At 43.7% G+C, this 21,421-nt stretch overlaps 1 protein-coding gene across 1 annotated transcript in view; it reads left to right on the top strand.

Moving 5' to 3' along the window:
- Positions 1-21,421, top strand: part of NCKAP1 (NCK associated protein 1) — a 906,912-nt gene that overhangs the window by 366,585 nt on the left and 518,906 nt on the right. Inside the window, exon 15 of the mRNA XM_069225777.1 lies at positions 5,180-5,238. Coding sequence (XP_069081878.1) covers positions 5,180-5,238 — 59 coding nt within the window. The remainder of the gene's footprint in view (positions 1-5,179; positions 5,239-21,421) is intronic.

The following is a 21,421-nucleotide window of genomic DNA, read 5'->3' as shown; positions in this document are numbered from 1 at the left end:
TGTCCCAAACGCAAGACTGCACATGAGGCCCTTACAACAATGCCTAGCATCACAGTGGTCTCAAGCACAGGGTCACCTTCTAGATCTGGTGTTAATAGACCGCCAAACTTACCTCTCGCTTCTGTGGTGGAACAACATAAATTTAAACAAGGGGCGGCCTTTCCAAGACCCAGTGCCACAATACGTAATAACAACAGATGCTTCCATGACAGGGTGGGGAGCACACCTCGATCAACACAGCATACAAGGACAATGGAACGTACATCAAACAAAACTGCATATCAATCACCTAGAACTTCTTGCAGTTTTTCAAGCACTAAAAGCTTTCCAACCAATAATAGTTCACAAATACATTCTCGTCAAAACAGACAACGTGACAACAATGTATTATCTAAACAAGCAGGGAGGGACGCACTCCACGCAGTTAAGCCTGTTAGCACAAAAAATTTGGCATTGGGCAATTCACAACCAAATTCGCCTAATTGCACAGTTTATACCAGGGATACAAAATCAACTCGCAGACAATCTCTCTCGAGATCACCAACAGGTCCACGAATGGGAAATTCACCCCCAAATACTGAACACTTATTTCAAACTCTGGGGAACACCTCAGATAGACTTGTTTGCGACAAGGGAGAACGCAAAATGCCAAAACTTCGCATCCAGATACCCACACAAACAATCCCAAGGCAATGCCCTATGGATGAACTGGTCAGGGATATTTGCTTACGCTTTTCCTCCTCTCCCTCTCCTTCCTTACCTGGTAAACAAACTCAGTCAAAGCAAACTCAAACTCATATTGATAGCACCAACTTGGGCAAGGCAACCCTGGTACACAACGCTGCTAGACCTATCAGTGGTACCCTGCATCAAATTGCCCAACAGGCCAGATCTGTTGACACAGCACAACCAAAAGATCAGACACCCAGATCCAGCATCGCTGAATCTAGCAATCTGGCTCCTGAAATCCTAGAATTCGGGCACTTACAACTTACCCAAGAATGTATGGAAGTCATAAAACAAGCAAGAAGGCCATCCACCAGGCACTGCTATGCAAGTAAATGGAAGAGGTTTGTTTGCTACTGCCATATTAATCAAATACAACCATTACACACAACTCCAGAACATGTAGTGGGTTACTTGCTTCACTTACAAAAATCTAACCTAGCTTTCTCTTCCATTAAGATTCACCTTGCAGCAATATCTGCATACCTGCAGACTACCTATTCAACTTCCCTATATAAAATACCAGTCATTAAAGCATTCATGAAGGGCCTTAGGAGAATTATACCACCAAGAACACTACCTGTTCCTTCATGGAACCTAAATGTTGTCCTAACTAGACTTATGGGTCCACCTTTTGAACCCATGCACTCCTGCGACATACAGTTCCTAACCTGGAAGGTGGCATTTCTCATCGCCATTACTTCCCTGAGAAGAGTAAGCGAGATTCAGGCGTTTACTATACAGGAACCTTTTATACAACTACACAAAAATAAAGTCGTCCTAAGGACCAATCCTAAATTTTTGCCAAAGGTTATTTCACCGTTCCATCTAAATCAAACAGTGGAACTTCCGGTGTTCTTTCCACAGCCAGATACCGTAGCTGAAAGGGCACTACATACATTAGATGTCAAAAGAGCATTAATGTATTACATTGACAGAACAAAAAACATCAGAAAGACTAAACAACTCTTTATTGCATTTCAAAAACCTCACGCAGGAAACCCAATTTCAAAACAAGGTATAGCCAGATGGATAGTTAAATGCATCCAAATCTGCTACCTTAAAGCTAAACGACAGCTGCCCATTACACCAAGGGCACACTCAACCAGAAAGAAAGGTGCTACCATGGCCTTTCTAGGAAACATCCCAATGCAAGAAATATGTAAGGCAGCCACATGGTCTACGCCTCACACATTCACCAAGCACTACTGTGTAGACGTGTTATCCGCACAACAAGCCACAGTAGGTCAAGCCGTATTAAGGACATTATTTCAGACTACTTCCACTCCTACAGGCTGATCCACCGCTTTTGGGGAAATAACTGCTTACTAGTCTATGCAGAACATGCGTATCTACAGCGACAGATGCCATCGAACTGAAAATGTCACTTACCCAGTGTACATCTGTTCGTGGCATCAGTCGCAGTAGATTCGCATGTGCCCACCCGCCTCCCCGGGAGCCTGTAGCAGTTTGGAAGTTACCTTCAATTATTTATATATGTATCATCTCAACCTTAAATAAGTGCATACTTAGTCACTCCATTGCATGGGCACTATTACTACAATTCAACTCCTACCTCACCCTCTGCGGGGAAAAACAATCGAAGATGGAGTCGACGCCCATGCGCAATGGAGACAAAAGGAGGAGTCACTCGGTCCCGTGACTCGAAAGACTTCTTCGAAGAAAAACAACTTGTAACACTCCGGCCCAACACCAGATGGCGAGCTATTGCAGAACATGCGAATCTACTGCGACTGATGCCACGAACAGATGTACACTGGGTAAGTGACATTTTCATTACCCAGTGTACATCTGTTCGTGGCATGTTCCGCTGCAGATTCACTTGCGCCCTCCCTCTGCCTGTAGCCGTTTAAGTTACACATTCATTTGTACATATGTATATATATATCTCTATTCCATTTGCATGGACATCTCTTTTCTTTACACTCGATCACTTCTACCTTACCCTCTGCGGGAAAACAATCTAAGATGGAGTCGATGCCCATGCCCAATGGAGCCGAAGAGGAGTCGTCACTCGATCCCGTGACTCGAAAAGACTTCTTCAAAGAAAAACAACTTGTAACACTCCGAGCCCAACACTAGATGGCAGGACCTATGCATAGCATGTGAATCTGCAGCGGAACATGCTACGAACAGATGTACACGGGGTAAGTGACATTTTCCATATATATATATATATATATTCACTTAAAAAACCCACCTGTTATAGTAAGTTCTCTCAAGTAACTATAACTCGCGTCCCTGCCATGCACAGTTGTTACGCCAAAAATGTTACAGCACATACTACATTGATATTATCAATGATGTTATCAAAGATGTCATGAGTGCCGTAGTTTGTTGGGTAATTAACAGTGCATGGCGAGGGCACGAGTTAGTTACCTTGGGGCACGAGTCAGTTACTTGAGATAACTTTCTATGGTTTTTTACATTTAAAATATGAGCTGAACTATAACGTCACTTTTTTAAAGTGAATTTCTATGTCTTTTTAAAGATTCTGTTTCCTAACTAGAACGTCCATGTAACCTTTGATTTTTTTTTTTTCAATGCATTTCTATGACTTTTTTAACGTAAGGTTATATTCATTACTACATGTTAATACAACTACAACCGCACACAGCCGAGGCCAGTCCCTGCGGCCAAGCCCCCTAACAACCCAACCCTGTGAGAGAAAGTGAGAGACTGAGAAGGAGAGCGCGATTTAGGCTTTGATGAATGATATACGTAGAATGAGAAATTTAAGGACAAATTAAAATGAAAAGTGTATTTGTCATTTAAAATGAGCGAGATCACCTTTCAGTATAAACCTTTAACTTTTGAAGTTTAAAATAAATTAACGAAGGGAAAAGGCCACAGACACACCTGGAGAAGAACCCTCAACTTTCACTGTGAGGGTCTCTGACCTTAACCTTTACACCACAGGTGACTCCTTGCCCTGCTGTTTCCAGACTTGCCTGTGACATTCAACCCAGACATGATAGGAAAGAAACATGAATGTTCCATCACTAGGAAGATTTAACAGTCAAAACACTAGTGAATAAATTAACACACTGCAAGCGATACTAGGATTTGAACCTTCAGCCTACTAAGCGACAGCACAACACCTTGACCATTAGGGCAGATGTGACTCGGTTTTGCTCTGCATCCAAATGTAACTATAACACTTGTACCAAACATCTTGCTAGTCTGACGCTTTGAAGTTATAGTATGAAGAGAACATTGCAATGACAATCTCTCTCTTACAGCTCTTTATGGGATGGGGTAGAGTGAGAGAGTGACAGGACCAGGGTGGGACCTGTAGGCCACGGCGGTCCTAGCTGGCTTCCACATCCTGTGGGAGCCGGCATTGCTCCCGCAAGCCAGGTGCTGCTTTAAATAGCAGCTCCCTGCTTGAGGGAACAATGTTTTTATCTGTTTTCGTGCACACATTTTATTGTGCAGGGAAACAGATGAAAGGTTTACTTTCTGCAAGTGAGGGCTGTTTGACAGCAAGGTTGGTAAAATTGACACGTATTGCAAGCACAAAGTCTGTATAATTTCTGCAACAAAATTGTCAAGGCAGCTTTGACCAATCTTCCCTCTTCTCATTGATTCCCGTAACCAACCCAACAAGTCTTAACACAACTGTAAATCCTACTAGACGAAAGAAATCCAAAACAAGCTTCAGTATCCACCTCACTCCCTCCCCAAGGCTGTGGCGGTCTGACCGCCACATTACCACCCTGGCGGTCCGACCGCCAAAAGACTGACGTCCATTCCAGGAGGGATAGGGAGGCTCCTTGTGCAACAGCATTGTACTCAGCTCCATGTGAAGCAGAGTCCAATGCCGCTGCATGATTTCCACTGGGCTAACTGGCGGAAACCTTCGTTTCCGCCGGTCAGCCCAGTGGAAAACTCGTAATGGGGCCAGTGGGAAGCCCACCAGCACTGTGGTGGTCCCCTCATCTGGAGTTTGACAGTTTAGTTTTTCTGACCACAAGCTCATAATCAGCCCCAAAATTCCAAATTTGGCCAAGCCAGGTATAGGGGGCAAAGGGATAAGCATTTAGAGTACTGTTGCTAGCTGTCTGAACATTTTTCCTTTTTGTATGCCATATAATCTTCAGAGTAGCGTGAGGAAAGGAGAGTGAGACATTGAACTAAGTACAAAATATTTCTCATATCTTTCCTTCAGTTCACCTTTGGCTATCACTCCTTTGCCCAATTATTCATAATGAGGCTAAGGTTGAATGACAAGAATCTGAACTAATAAAAGTTAAGAGGCATGTTTTGTGGCAAGTGCTGTGCTACCCTTTTTTTCTGTGTCCAAGTGGTTTACTTTATTTCTGTATTGGTTTATTTTTGTATTGGAACAGTTGCAGCAAATGAGACACTGCAATACGTTTTTTTAAATGTCTGTTCAAACAGTTGCCCATAATAATTTTTTTTTTTTCAGTGGAAGATGGAGAAGTGTTTGATTTCAGAGGCATGAGGCTGGACTGGTTTCGATTACAGGTAAAACAAGAAAGTTATATGTATCTTTGGCACACTTTTTGTAATTACATTAAACAAGGACCATACTGCAACTCCTAGTTTAAAAAGCGCTTGTTGCCACTCCATTTACATCTTATGGCTCTGTGCATTTGAATTTAAAAGAGGGATGTTTATAAAATATGAATATATGTTGTGATATGGAGGTATTTATCAAAGTCCACTAATATTTATTGCTCCCATTTATGTAGGTTCCAGATTGCCCTTGACTAGGTGTTCTTTCAATACTGAGATTACTTTTCAGTCTTCAGTTTTTTGCTAAGGCATGGGGTACCACCTGTGGCAAGATCAGAAACTGTTTTATTAGTTAAGACAAAATGTGTGTGCAGTCACTATGTGTATGTATACCCCTTTTGACTTTGCAATTGAACCTTCATATCTTTCTTTGCTTTACAGTTGCTTTTATTGTGTTAGTTTGTGGACAGTAACTTTTTACACACTCGCTTGTTCACCTTGTTGTTATTCAGTTATAATTACCACTTGCAAATCCAGAATATGCCAATGGTAAGTTTTTTTATTTTTTTTTTATTTTTTTAGCCCTAGTATTTCCCCCATACTTTCTATTGTGTTCTAAATACAACAGTAAGGAAGGACAATATTTGGTCACTTTTGTAGCTATCTGTTCCAGGAGACCAAAAGTAAAAGTAGTTTACAGTATTAAGGCACTGTGTGTCATTCGATTTCTTAATGAAGAGCTTAAAAGAGAGGTGTTCCAAAATGCCATTCTAACTTATAATGGAGTACAGTTGCTGTCCAGAGAAATGGAAATGTTTCTGAGGGAAAGAGGGTTTACCCAAAAGCAGATGTTTGCTGCAACATGCAGATATGAATTGCATAATGGAGAGATTTAGCAAAGTAATAAAGGAAGAAATACAGTTGGTCAAGAGCAACTGTAAAACGTGGAAAGATCTAGTAATGAAAAATATAAATGTGTATAATCTGACCCCACACACAGTGAACAGTATATTACTATTCTAATTATTTAAGAATAGGAAACCCAGCTCATTTGCCAGTCCGGGTTGGGTAAACACACCGAAAACAATAGGAAGATACATCTTCCTGTAGATTATAGTAAAAGTAACAAAGTTGTTTAGCAGCCCTATAAAAACTGAAGAAAGCTGGATGTGGAATTTAAGCAGAGGAGTGAAATTCCCAAAATGAAAGAGACGAAAGGACAGTGAATCAGATGGTGTCATGCCAGAGAAGATATTTCGAAGAGGGCAATGACAATGGAAGTGGGAGAAAAGATGGAAAGCTGAAGAGTTGAAAAGAGAATCCCACAAACCTGTGCACCTGAAGGTCTCTGTTGAAAATGTATGGCTTAAGTGTGATGCACAAGACTTGTGTATATCATAAATCTCTTATATGTTTAGATTGATGATGTTCTATTACTATAAATAATGGTGTAATTCTATAAATGAGCTTACAGTTGCACTTATAATAGCCTTATAGAGGGTTAGAATTATATTTTCTCATTTCAAATACATTTAGGTAAATGGTGGCTTGTGCATTTATAGCTAGCACGATGGATCACTACAGAGATTAACAGACTCACCAGGTCGAGATTAGTGTGCCACGTTTGATTATTCAGATAGAAGGAATAACTGGAAGTGGTGACATCCCTTAGCTTTTAGAGGGGGTCTATACATATAAACACCCAATTTTCACAAACATTTCCCAAAACATGGAGAATCCTTGCTTTTTTACTGAAAGGTTTGATATAAAAGTAAATAAAGCACCTAATGCGTAAGCTCTCTTTTTTTGTTTTTAATTGTAAGCTTTATTGAAATCAAGGAAGACACACGATTCAATCCCATATCTGTAGGGAACAAAAACAAGTACAACAGAGTCGGAATCAGTGGCATAATGTGGTGAACAATGAAATGTATGGTGAATACACTTAGGGCCTTATTATGACCTTGACAGAAGGGTTTTCCTCTATCATAAACGTGGCGGATATTCTGTCTGCCATATTACGATCCCATTATATTCAATGGAGATTGTAGGAAAATGGCTCCCTGTTGCAGTTACCCCCCACTTTTTGCCTGATATTGATGCTGACTTGACTGAGAAGTGTGCTGGGACCCTGCTAACCAGGCCCCACCACCAGTGTTCTTTCACTTAAAATGTACCATTGTTTCCACAATTGGCACACCCCTAGCACACAGATAAGTCCCTTGTAAAAGGTACCAGTGGTACCAAGGGCCCTGTGACCAGGGAAGGTCCCTTAGGGCTGCAGCATCTGTTGTGCCACCCTAAGGGACCCCTCACCTAACACATGCACACTGCCATTGTAGATTGTGTGTGTTGGTGGGGAGAAAAAGGCAAAGTCGACATGGCATCCCCCTCTGGATGCCATGCCCACAAAATACTGCCTGTGGCATAGGTAAGTCACCCCTCTAGCAGGCCTTACAGCACTAAGGCAGGGTGCACTATACCACAGTTGAGGGCATAGCTGCATGGGCAATATATGCCCCTACAGTGTCTAAGAATATTCTTAGACATTGTAAGTACAGTGTGGCCATTTAAGTATTTGGTCTGGGAGTTTGTCAAAAACGAACTCCATAGCTCCATAATGGCTACACTGAATACTGGAAAGTTTAGTATCAAACTTCTCAGAATAATAAACCCACACTAATGCCAGTGTTGGATTTATTTTAAAAAATGCACACAGAGGGCATCTTAGAGATGCCCCTTTATTTTACCCAGTCCTTCAGTGAAGGACTGACTGGTCTGTGCCAGCATGCTGCTGAGAGACGAGTTTCTGACCCCATGAGGCCAGGAACAAAGCCTGCTCTGGGTGGATGTGCTTCACACTTCCCCCTGCAGGAACTATAACATCTAGCAGTGAGCCTCAAAGGCTCAGGCTTCGTGTTAAAATGCCCCAGGTCAGCCAGCCAGTGTAGCTGCCTGCCCATTGGACACAACCCCCACTTTTGGTGGCAAGTCCAGGGGAGATAATGAGAAAAACAAGGAGGAGTCACCCACAAGTCAGGACAGCCCCATAGGTGTCCTGAGCTGAGGTGACCTCTGCCTTTAGAAATCCTCCATCTTGGGGTGGGAGGATTCCCCCAATAGGAATAGGGATGTGCCCCCCTCACCTCAGGGAGGAGGCACAAGGAGGGTGTAGCCACCCTCAAGGACAATAGCCATTGGCTACTGCCCCCCAGGCCTAAACACACCCCTAAATTGAGTATTTAGGGGCGACCCTGAACCCAGGAAATCAACAAACGTGCAACTTTTCTTCAACTTTGAAGACCTCACTCTTTCCGCCGGAAGCGTGAGACTTCACACTCTACACCCGGCGCCCCTGGCTCGAGATCCAGAGAACCAACACCACAGGGAGGACTCCCGGGCAACTGCGACCCCGTGAGTAGCCCGAGACCACCCCCCTGTACCCCCACAGCGACGCCTGCAGAGAGAATCCGGAGGCTCCCCCAGACCGCGACTGCCTGTAACAAGGGACTCGACGCCTGGACCAAGCACTGCACCCGCAGCCCCCAGGACCAGAAGGAACCGAACTTCAGTGCAGGAGTGACCCCCAGGCGACCCTCTGCCTAGCCCAGGTGGTGGCTGGCCCGAGAAGCCCCCCTGTGCCCTGCCTGCACCGCAAGAGTGACCCCCGGGTCCCTCCATTGTTTCCTATACATAACCAGACGCCTGCTTTGCACACTGCAACCGGCTGCCCCTGTGTCTCTGAGGGTGTTTTTTTCTGTGCCTACTTGTGTCCCTCCCAGTGCTCTACGGGTACTTACCTGCAGGCAGACTGGAACTCCATAGGCACCTATGTGTTGTGGGCACCTCTTTGACCTCTGCACCTGACTGGCCCTGATCTGCTGGTGTGGTAACTTTGGGGTTGCCCTGAACCCCCAACGGTGGGCTACCTATGCCCAGGAACTGAGACTTGTAAGTGTCTTACTTACCTCACAATCTAACCAATACTTACCTCCCCAGGAACTGTTGATTTTTGCACTGTCTACTTTTAAAATAGCTTATTGCCATTTGAACAAAAACTGTATATGTTATTGCTCTAATTCAAAGTTCCTAACTTACCTGTATGGAGTACCTTGCATTTTATGTATTTACTTCAAATCTTGAACTTGTGGTTCTAAAAATAAATTAAGAATAGATACTTTTCTATATAAAAACTATTGGCCTGGAGTAAGTCTTTGAGTGTGTGTTCCTCATTTATTGGGAGTGTGTGAACAACAAATGCTTAACACTACCCTCTGATAAGCCTACTGCTCGACCACACTACCACAAAATAGAGCATTAGAATTATCAATTAAATGCCAGAATACAAAATATTACTTAAGAAAGACTAAAGCGTATAAGCTTAGTTTAAAGAGTTATTTGTTGAAGGAGGTTTGGAACGCGGCAGAGGTAAAGAGTTATGAATGCATTCTTATATATAATAACCATTAGAGATCAGCAAAAGCTATAATAAACTTATACATGAGTTTCTGAAAATTACTATGAAGAAATATGAAAAACAAAAACAAATTGCAGACATATCAGGGGCGTTTAAAAGTGTCGGCTCTGAAAATTTGGTTAGCCACACAGGAGGTACTAGCGTGTGTTCAAAATGTAGTAAGAGGTAACTATAATAAATCCCTTTTGATAGCTAGATGAGTAGTGCTAGGGAAGGTATATCCAAGCTGTGATGGCATACTACATACCACACCACCAGGATTTATAGCAAATATTAGAAGAGTTTTTCCAATTAGTAGCAATCTGTTGGAAAGCCATGGCAATTAAAAGACCAACTAAGCTATTACTAGAGTAAGTTGAATTCCAGTAGTTTTTGGCTAAACTACCTAAGAAGATAGAGAATAACAACAAGCATTGAAAATGCAATGGGTCTCGCGTTTGCTCGAGTAAGAGGAGTTAGCATTATAAACTCCTAACTGGTCTTTTCTTGCCACATAAAGTGAAAATAAAAAGTAAAACAGTTGACATAAGCGTGCCAATTCAAAGCGCCACGGCCGCCGTGAACGCGAAGGAGAGACACAAAAGGAAAAAGAAGTTCACTTGCAGTCAAACGTATCAACAAAAGTGCAATTATCCATGTAACAGGGTTGATGGCCAAGGCAGGGACAAACGTAAAGCATTTACCAATGATGACAAAGGATTTTTGAAAGAGAAGCCCATAAACGAGTGATAATGATGACCTTGAGGTGGGCGTGGTTAAAAGCCCACAGATAGATTACAACAGGCCAGAGCGCTTGAGTGGTTGACCTAAAAAGGAGTAGCTGTTTGAAAATTAAGATTAATTTGCCTCAAAACATAATGCCAAAAGTGTATAGTATTGGGGCAGAAAATCATGTGTTTAAGATCAGTGTGCCTGTTATCACAGGATAAGTAGTGGGTATTGGTAATCCCAGATAGTTTAGAGTGGGAAAGAGGAATATAGTTTAATCTGTTTTAAATGAAGAATAAAGGCTGAGTATGGGAGGCCATTTTGGAGGTTTTCTGAATTTTAATCCACAATTTATCCCAAAGGGAAAGTGACTAGGAGTCTCAAGTCTACTTCACAGAGCAATTCAATTAAAGTCTTAGTTCTGGCAGGTCCAGAAGAGTTTAAACTTGTATATTTAAGCCTTAGGATTGGAAGCTGAAATTTGGAGCCAAGGAGTATTTATTAGGGTGTCACTAGAAAGGTTTGGTATAATAATGAAGATTAGCCAGAAATTAGGTAATTTAAAAAGCAAAATTATATTGAAAAGTCTTAGGGTAATTAAACATCTTTTGGAAATGGAGAAAGGAAATAGGAACCCCCAACCTCAAATAAATCCCCTGTCCAAATTATACCTGTATTTCATATGTATTAAACATAATAATAATTAAAAGAAAGAACTCTTGTCATTGAGTTTGATAAACTGCTTATACCAAGTGGGCATCTGAAGAAAGAATTACGAGAAAAAAGTGTGCTGGTAGTAGTTAGCAAGCATGTTTAAAAATAGGGGATGAAAATGGAGGGGGATGCGAGGATTGGGAAGGAAGGAAAAAGGAGAAATATGAGCTCTTTCCATAGTGAGCCCAAGCAGTACAAAAATGAGATAACTTTTGTTGTAACTAGAAAGAAGTGTGTCACAGGCCAAAGGCCTTATGATAGTGTGGAAAATCTGTAAAGTTGACTTGTAAGGCATTTTGAGTTTGAACAGAGATGTGAGAGTTCTTTCCATACCATAAAAGGTTAGATAAAAGCAAATCAAGCACTGAAGCCTTGTCCAGCGGTACAATAATTGTACATATCATCCCCTCAGTTATGTGGGTTAATGGATTTTTTCATCCCTGCTCCTTACTGTGAATCACCATAAATGATTGTACTGTAATATTGTTGCTCACTATATGCTTCATTATTCATATGATATAGAATTAGTTTTGACATGTGTAACATGCTTTAAAAGTTGCCAAAATGCAATAAAGTTTGTGTTGAAAAAAACTGTCCTTATAACAATAGGACAGAGTTTTCAGAAGTGAGAAGGATCACGGCATTGCTGCGATGTATTAATCTCACAAATACTTCAAAGGTGTTCAAGGGAAAAAGTCACTTGTTTAATTAGCTTACCTTCAAATTGAACCTCGCCCTGTTGGTCTGCATGAAGACAGCGTCATAAAGGCCATAAGGAGCAGGGAGCTCAGCACCGGCTGCATCTTTGTAGGGATGTTTGTCAGAATAATTACTGCCATTGCAACAAATGACTTTACAGCGCAACCTCTATAATGAAAATGCCTTCATTAAAACTTTATCAGGGATGCCTTTACCGCGAAAATGTAAGTATTTAACAAGTAAGTATGAACCCTTTTTATGTATGTGTGTGTATGTATTTATGTATGTGTGTATATATAAAACCTAGCGGTGGTCGCCACTAGATAGTTAGGACTTAGGACCTAGTTTGTATACAAAAAGCGTCTTTTGTTTTGCTAATAACTTTGGCGCTGTTTGAATCGTCACTAAATTTTCCCCAAAAAATACGACACTCACTTTAACATCGGTCTGGAAAGTTTCAGGTTGATCTGTCAAGCAGGGGCTGAAAAAAAAGGAGGGGGTCCCATAAGAGTTTTCTCAGTATATTTTTCCATAGAAATTTTGAACAGGAATAGTGCCCGAACTACTCGACAGAATTACACCAAATTTGGCAGAAAGCTTGTTCTTGGTCCAGAAAGCGATCTTTTTGTTATTTCGTGTAAAACCGTTCAGTAAGTTTTGAGAGATTAGAAAAAATTCTGTTGTTTTATATATAGAGATGCGAAGGCTCAGCAAACCCTACTGATTTTGTAATGAGATCTGATTGGCTGCCATCACTTCACCAAGGAAGTGTTCGCAGCCATGTTAGACCAAGTCCCAGAAAAAAAGATTAAAAAAAAGAAAAGGGGCCAGGGTAGAGATACCCTGACCACTTAGCTCTGGTGCTGGGTTGCAGGGACCTCCCCCGCCCCCAGACCAAAAAAGCATTTCTTTTCTTTTTTTTTATTTTCAGCAGGAGTTGCGGCGGATCTGCCAAAAGAGGTCCGTGGGGCCAAGATTGGGTTAAGGAGGGAGTAGCGTGGAGGGAGGGGACTCGAACCTGCGGCCAACTCCTGCTGTGTATGGCCAAAGGGCGTGCACAGCGTGTGGTTGGGGGGAGTTGGCTGCAGGCCAGGCCCTGAGGTAGCTGCGCATGAGAGAAGCTCTATGTAGGCAGCACTGTCCATTAGGCGTGGAGTTGTTGGATTAACATACAGCAGTGGTTCCCAAACATTTTCGACCCACGGCTCCCTTGATCTATTGGCCACTGGCTGCGGCTCCCCATTATGTTACTTTTTGTTGGCGGGTGGGGGATGTAAGCCTGGCCTAGGGAGTACATCCATTTTTCTCCCTGAAAAGAATTGGGATGACGCCAATGAAGGTATTGTAATTCTATATATAACTGTAAAAAATAAAAATGTAACAGTTGTTTAATTACAGCATGCATAGGGTTTTTTAGTAAGGGGAAAATATTGGTTGACGGTAACCCTAGTAAAATGGGCAGGTCTCATTTTTATGTAGTTATAACATAACTGTTTAAATATTGTGAAATGTAGAATCCCTTTAGTTGTGTTTAACCACCAGAGGGCGCTCAAGGACAAAATTAAAAAAGAGCTGCTACAACTGAGTAGTTTTATTTTGTGCGAACTGGCCCAAGGGCTATAAATAGCTCAGTGGTTCCCAAACTGTGTGCGGCGCCCCTGGCTAGTTTTGATGGCGCACCAGCGAGCCGCGGCGCACAGATTGGGAACCACTGACATACAGTAATGAAAATTACTGTACGTTAAAAAAAAAAAAAAAAAAAAATCACTGAAAAAAACAAAGGTTACAGCGACGTTATAGGTAGGAAATAGAATTAAAAAAACACAGTATATATATATATATATATATATATATATATATATATATATATGTTCGATGGCATCTGTCGCTGTAGATACACATGTTGTGCATAGCCCGCCATCTGGTGTTGGGTCGGAGTGTTACAAGTTGTTTTTCTTCGAAGAAGTCTTTCGAGTCACGGGACCGAGGGACTCCTCCTCTTTGTCTCCATTGCGCATGGACGTCGACTCCATCTTCGATTGTTTTCTTTCTGCCATCGGGTTCGGACGTGTTCCTTTCGCTCCGGGTTTCGGAACGGAAAGTTAGCTTAAAATCTGAAAATTACGTCGGTATTGTTGCGTTCGGGATCGGATTAGATAGCATCGACATCGAATCGATACAATAACATCTCCGTTGCCCTTCGGGGTAGTTTTCGATCCCCCGTCGGGGCCTGGTCGGCCCGACCGCGTGTGACATCGACGCTGATGGAACGGACCCCGTTCCGATTCTGTCCTAAATGCCACAACAAATACCCATATACAGACCAACATTCGTCTGTAACCTGTGCCTGTCGCCTGAGCACAGGGAAGAAACTTGTGAGGCCTGTCGTGCGTTCCGGTCCCGAAAAACGCTCCGTGACCGCCGAGCCAGAAGACTGCAAATGGCGTCCACGCCGACAGGACACCGAGAATTCGAGGAACAAGAAGAGGTAGAAGCCTTCTCGATCCATGAATCGGACTCGGACGAATTCGACGACCATGAAACAGTGAGTAAGACGTCAAAGATAGCACATAAGAAAACTGACAAGGCCCAGGGGACGCCACTGCCATCAGGCCATGGCTCAACCCATAAAATCGGTGACCGACCATCGGCACCGAAGAAGGCCGAAATAGTGCCGAGATCGTCCGACTCGGGTCGAGACACAGGCACCCAGCCATCTCGGGACCGAAATAGTGCTGCCGACAAAGATCGACGCCGAGATAGCGGAGCCGAAGCTTCTCGACGCAGAGACAGCGGCACCGAGGAGGATCGACGCCGAGAGGGTTCGACTCCAAAAAAAAGAAAAGTCGCCTCGGAGCCGAAAAAGAGCGTGGACATAGTTTCGGTGCCAAAACGACCCGCAACCGAGCCAACTACCGGTTCCTATTCAGAGGAACAATCACTGTCCTCTCAAATGCGAAAGCATAGATTCGAGGAGGAATTACAATCCACTGAGGTGGACCACACTCAAAAACGGATTTTTATACAGAGTGGAACAGGGAAAATAAGCACCCTTCCCCCTATTAGGAGGAAGAGGAGACTTGAATTCCAACAAGAACAAGCACCACAAACAAAACTGGTGAAGAAGGTAACTCCGCCACCCTCTCCTCCACCTGTAGCTCACATTTCAACGGCACAGACTCCGTCACATTCACCGGCTCACACCACCTTAAGCCAAGGTGACCAGGACCAAGATGCTTGGGACTTATACGACGCCCCAGTGTCGGACAACAGTCCAGAGGCGTATCCTACAAAGCCCTCACCACAGCACAGCATGGGAAAGACAGCACGGCATATTCACAAGTGGTGGCTAGAGCAGCAGAGTTCCACAACGTGTCTCTACACTCGGAGCCTGTCGAGGATGACTTCCTCTTCAACACCCTCTCTTCCACACATAGCACCTACCAAAGCCTGCCTATGCTCCCAGGAATGCTAAGGCACGCAAAGGAAATATTCAAAGAGCCTGTCAAGAGTAGGGCAATAACACCGAGGGTGGAAAAGAAATATAAAGCACCTCCCACAGACCCAGCTTTCATCACCTCACAACTGCCACCAGATTCGGTTGTGGTAGGGGCAGCTCGCAAGAGAGCAAACTCTCACACATCGGGCGATGCACCACCCCCAGATAAGGAGAGCCGCAAGTTTGATGCAGCCGGTAAAAGGGTCGCAGTACAGGCTGCAAACCAGTGGCGCATCGCTAACTCTCAAGCGCTCCTAGCGCGCTATGACAGAGCCCACTGGGACGAGATGCAACACCTCATTGAGCATCTACCAACAGAACTACAAAAGAGGGCGAAACAAGTGGTTGAGGAGGGCCAAAACATCTCCAATAACCAGATACGCTCCTCTATGGACGCAGCGGACACAGCAGCAAGAACAATTAACACGGCAGTAACCATACGAAGGCACGCGTGGCTACGAACATCTGGTTTTAAACCAGAGATACAGCAGGCGGTGCTCAATATGCCATTCAATGAGCAACAATTGTTCGGACCTGAAGTGGACACGGCAATTGAGAAGCTAAAAAAGGACACTGACACTGCAAAAGCCATGGGCGCGCTCTACTCCCCGCAGACCAGAGGCACTTTCAACACCTTCCGCAAGACAACCTTTAGAGGGGGGTTTCGGGGTCAAGCCACACAAGCCAGTACCTCACATTCAGCACCGTCCACCTACCAGGGACAGTACCAAAGGGGAGGCTTTCGGGGCCAAAACAGAGGAGGACAATTCCCTAGAAGCAGGGGAAAATTTCAAAGCCCCAAAACACCTACAACCAAACAGTGACTCACACGTCACTCATCCCCTCCACACAACACCAGTGGGGGGAAGAATAAGTCAGTATTACCAAGCGTGGGAGAAAATAACAACAGACACTTGGGTCTTAGCAATTATCCAACATGGTTATTGCATAGAATTTCTACAAATCCCTCAAAACATACCACCAAAATCACAGAATATATCAAAACAACATTCGGACCTCCTAGAAATAGAAGTTCAAGCATTACTGCAAAAGAACGCAATAGAACTGGTACCAGATACACAAACAAATACAGGGGTTTACTCACTGTACTTTCTAATACCAAAGAAGGACAAAACACTGAGACCAATCCTAGACCTCAGAACACTAAACACATACATCAAATCAGAACACTTTCACATGGTCACGCTACAGGAAGTGTTACCATTGCTAAAGCAACAAGATTACATGACAACCTTAGATCTCAAAGACGCGTATTTCCACATACCAATACATCCGTCGCACAGAAAATACCTAAGGTTCGTATTCAAAGGAATACATTACCAATTCAAAGTATTGCCGTTCGGTTTAACAACTGCACCAAGAGTCTTCACAAAATGCCTAGCAGTAGTGGCTGCACACATCAGAAGGCAGCAAATACACGTATTCCCGTATCTAGACGACTGGCTAATCAAGACCGACTCACTGACAAGGTGCTCACACCACACAGATCAGGTCATACAAACCCTCTACAAACTCGGTTTCACCATCAACTATGCGAAATCACACATTCTGCCGTGCAAAGTACAACAATACCTAGGAGCGACAATAGACACAACGAGGGGAATAGCCACTCCAAGTCCACAAAGGGTTCAAAATTTCCAAATGATTATACAACGCATGTATCGAACACAAAAAATACAGGCGAAGATGATATTACAACTCCTAGGCATGATGTCATCATGCATAGCCATTGTCCCGAACGCAAGACTACACATGAGGCCCTTACAACAGTGCCTAGCATCACAATGGTCACAAGCACAGGGTCACCTTCTATATCTGGTGTTAATAGACCGCCTAACATACCTCTCGCTTCTATGGTGGAACAATATAAATTTAAACAAAGGGCGGCCTTTCCAAGACCCAGTGCCACAATACGTGATAACAACAGATGCTTCCATGACAGGGTGGGGAGCACACCTCAATCAACACAGCATACAAGGACAATGGGATGTACATCAAAGAAAGCTGCATATAAATCACCTCGAACTACTAGCAGTTTTCCAAGCATTAAAAGCATTTCAACCAATCATAACTCACAAATACATTCTTGTCAAGACGGACAACATGACAACAATGTATTATCTAAACAAACGGGGGGACACACTCGACACAGCTGTGCCTTCTGGCACAAAAAATATGGCAATGGGCAATTCACAACCACATTCGCCTAATAGCACAGTTTATTCCAGGGATCCAGAATCAACTTGCAGACAATCTCTCTCGAGATCACCAACAGGTCCACGAATGGGAAATTCACCCCCAAATTCTAAACACTTACTTCAAACGTTGGGGAACACCTCAAATAGACTTATTTGCAACAAAGGAGAACGCAAAATGCCAAAACTTCGCATCCAGATACCCACACAGGCAGTCTCAAGGCAATGCCCTATGGATGAACTGGTCAGGGATATTTGCGTACGCTTTTCCCCCTCTCCCTCTCCTTCCATATCTAGTAAACAAATTGAGTCAAAACAAACTCAAACTCATACTGATAGCACCAACATGGGCAAGGCAACCATGGTACACAACACTGCTAGACCTATCAGTAGTATCCCACGTCAAGTTGCCCAACAGGCCAGATCTGTTAACACAACACAAACAACAGATCAGGCATCCAAACCCAGCATCGCTGAATCTAGCAATCTGGCTCCTGAAATCCTAGAATTCGGACACTTAAACCTCACACAAGAATGTATGGAAGTCATAAAGCAAGCTAGAAGACCATCCACTAGACACTGCTATGCAAGCAAATGGAAAAGGTTTGTTTGCTACTGCCATCATAATCAAATTCGACCATTACACGCATCTCCAAAGGATGTAGTGGGTTACTTACTACACTTACAAAAATCAAACCTGGCCTTCTCTTCCATTAAAATACACCTCGCAGCAATATCTGCATACCTGCAGATTACCCATTCAACTTCACTATTTAGGATACCTGTCATTAAAGCGTTTATGGAAGGCCTCAAAAGGATTATACCACCAAGGACACCACCCGTTCCTTCATGGAACCTCAACATCGTCTTAACAAGACTCATGGGTTCCCCCCCTTGAACCTATGCATTCTTGCGAAATACAATTCCTAACCTGGAAAGTTGCATTTCTCATCGCCATCACATCTCTAAGAAGAGTAAGTGAAATTCAGGCGTTTACAATACAAGAACCTTTTATCCAACTACACAAAAATAAAGTAGTCCTAAGGACCAATCCTAAATTTTTGCCAAAGGTTATTTCACCGTTCCACCTAAATCAAACGGTAGAGCTACCAGTGTTCTTCCCACAGCCAGATTCCATAGCTGAAAGGGCACTACATACATTAGACGTCAAAAGGGCACTAATGTACTACATCGACAGAACTAAAAACATCAGAAAAACTAAACAACTGTTTATTGCATTTCAAAAACCTCACGCAGGAAACCAAATATCGAAACAATGTATTGCCAGATGGATAGTTAAGTGCATCCAAATCTGCTACCTTAAAGCAAAAAGACAACTGCCCATTACACCAAGGGCACACTCAACCAGAAAGAAAGGCGCTACCATGGCCTTCCTAGGGAATATTCCAATGCACGAAATATGTAAGGCAGCCACATGGTCTACGCCTCACACATTTACCAAGCACTACTGTGTAGACGTGCTATCCGCACAACAAGCCACAGTAGGTCAAGCCGTACTAAGAACCTTATTTCAGACTACTTCCACTCCTACAGGCTGAGCCACCGCTTTTGGGGAGATAACTGCTTACTAGTCTATGCACAACATGTGTATCTACAGCGACAGATGCCATCGAACTGAAAATGTCACTTACCCAGTGTACATCTGTTCGTGGCATCAGTCGCTGAAGATTCACATGTGCCCACCCACCTCCCCGGGAGCCTGTAGCCGTTTGGAAGTTAGCTTCAACTTTGTACATTTGTAAATATATTAAATCTTAAATAGGTACATACTTATTCACTCCATTGCATGGGCACTATTACCAACAAACAACTCCTATCTCGCCCTCTGCGGGGAAAACAATCGAAGATGGAGTCGACGGCCATGCGCAATTGAGACAAAGAGGAGGAGTCCCTCGGTCCCGTGACTCGAAAGACTTCTTCGAAGAAAAACAACTTGTAACACTCCGACCCAACACCAGATGGCGGGCTATGCACAACATGTGAATCTTCAGCGACTGATGCCACGAACAGATGTACACTGGGTAAGTGACATTTTCAATGTATTTATTTATTTATTTATTCAATGGCATGTGTAGCTGCAGATACACATGCAATGCTTATCTTTTCCGACATCTAGTGTTGGGCTCGGAGTGTTACAAGTTGTTTTTCTTCGAAGAAGTGTTTTCGGAGTCACGGGATCGAGTGACTCCTCCTCTCGGTTAGAGTGCGCATGGGCATCGACTTTCATTGTTAGATTGCTTTCTTTCCGCTGTCGGGTTCGGACGTGTTTCCTCTCACTCCGAGATTTCGAATCGGAAACCTTAGAAAACTAATTTAATCATCGGTATTGTTTCAATCGGTTCCATCTAGCCTCGAACCGATAGTGCAGTCGGAATATAGATTTCACCCTTTTGGGCACGTTCGCCTGACTCAGGACTGTTCGGGTCTACTGTGTGGAAGCCTGATGGATCGGACTCCATTTCAATTCTGCCCTCGTGCTGCGCGAAGATTCCCTATACAGACCAACACCTGGTTTGTAACTTGTGTCTTTCTCCGGACCACTGAGAAGAGGATTGTGAGGCCTGTTGATCCGAGAAGACCTAGAGAGATCGAAGAGACTGAAGGTTAGAGGTGGTGTTGAAGAGTACAGAGCATCTTGACATCATGGAAGAGGAACAGGCGCAGACAGCAGTCTCCATCCGAGATACTGACTCTGAGCAAGAATCAGAAGAAGATACGCCTATTACTGCTGGCCAGCACATGAGTAAGTCTACCCCTACGCCCACATATAAAAAAGTACCGAAGGCCTTGGGTACACCACTGCCGGAAGGCCATGATTCGGACCAAAAAAAAGACTGTCCTCGACCGGCCTTTTGGTTCAGTGGCGAAAAAGGCCACTCCTCCGTCCACTTCAGAGTTGAGTAAGTCAGTTAAAAGTTCTGCCTCGGACTCCAGTAAGCATCCTCACTCCTCGGAGTCGAAGCTTCAACACCCTGCTTTGGAGCCGAAACAGCCAACTTCATTTTCGGTACCGAAAAGATTCAAACTTTGGAACCGAAGAAAGCCTCTTATACAGAGGAACAAGGACGTTCGAGGTGACTCAAGCAAGCCTCGAAGCCAATGCAAGAATCTTACAGTCCTTCTGAGGATGACATGGAGATTCAGCCTATATTGGAGGTTATGGATGAAAGCGAATCCAGAATCCATACACACCTGTCCCTACTTCTCCTCCTCATTCTCCACAGCTTTCTTTTTCACCTCCACACAATAGCCCACCACTGTTGCCTTCTCCAACGCACTCACAGTAATCTCATGGAGATACAGTGGATCCCTGGGACCTGTATGACCCAGATCCTATTCCAGATAATGATCCTGACTTGTACCCCTCAAAGCCTTCTCCACCAGAGGACACTACTGCATACACACAGGTTGTTTCCAGGGCAGCTGCTTATCATGGGATGCTTATTCATACTGAGCCCCAAGAGGAAGATTTCTTGTTCAACACTCTGTGTTCCACTCACTCTAGATAACAGTGCCTTCCCATGTTGCCTGGAATGGTCCAACATGCAGACCAACCAGTCAAAGCGAGAGTAATTACTCCAATAATTGACAAAAAATGCTCCTGCAGACCCAGACTACATCACACACCAAGTTCCTCCAGATTCAGTGGTGTGGTGAGTGTGGCTAGAAAAAGGGCTAATAGCCAATCTTCAGGGGATGCTCCTCCACCTGATAAAGAGAGCAGAAAGTTTGATGCCGCTGGCAAAGAGTGGCCACTCAAGCCACCAACCAATGACGAATTGCGAATTTGCAAGCACTTCTTGCCAGATATGATAGAGCACACTGGAATGAGATGCAAGAACTCATACAGCACCTCCC

Source organism: Pleurodeles waltl, chromosome 3_1 (assembly GCF_031143425.1).
Source record: "Pleurodeles waltl isolate 20211129_DDA chromosome 3_1, aPleWal1.hap1.20221129, whole genome shotgun sequence".
In the NCBI taxonomy this organism is placed as follows: Eukaryota; Metazoa; Chordata; class Amphibia; order Caudata; family Salamandridae; genus Pleurodeles; species Pleurodeles waltl.
This window is presented reverse-complemented; position numbering and strand designations above follow the sequence as displayed.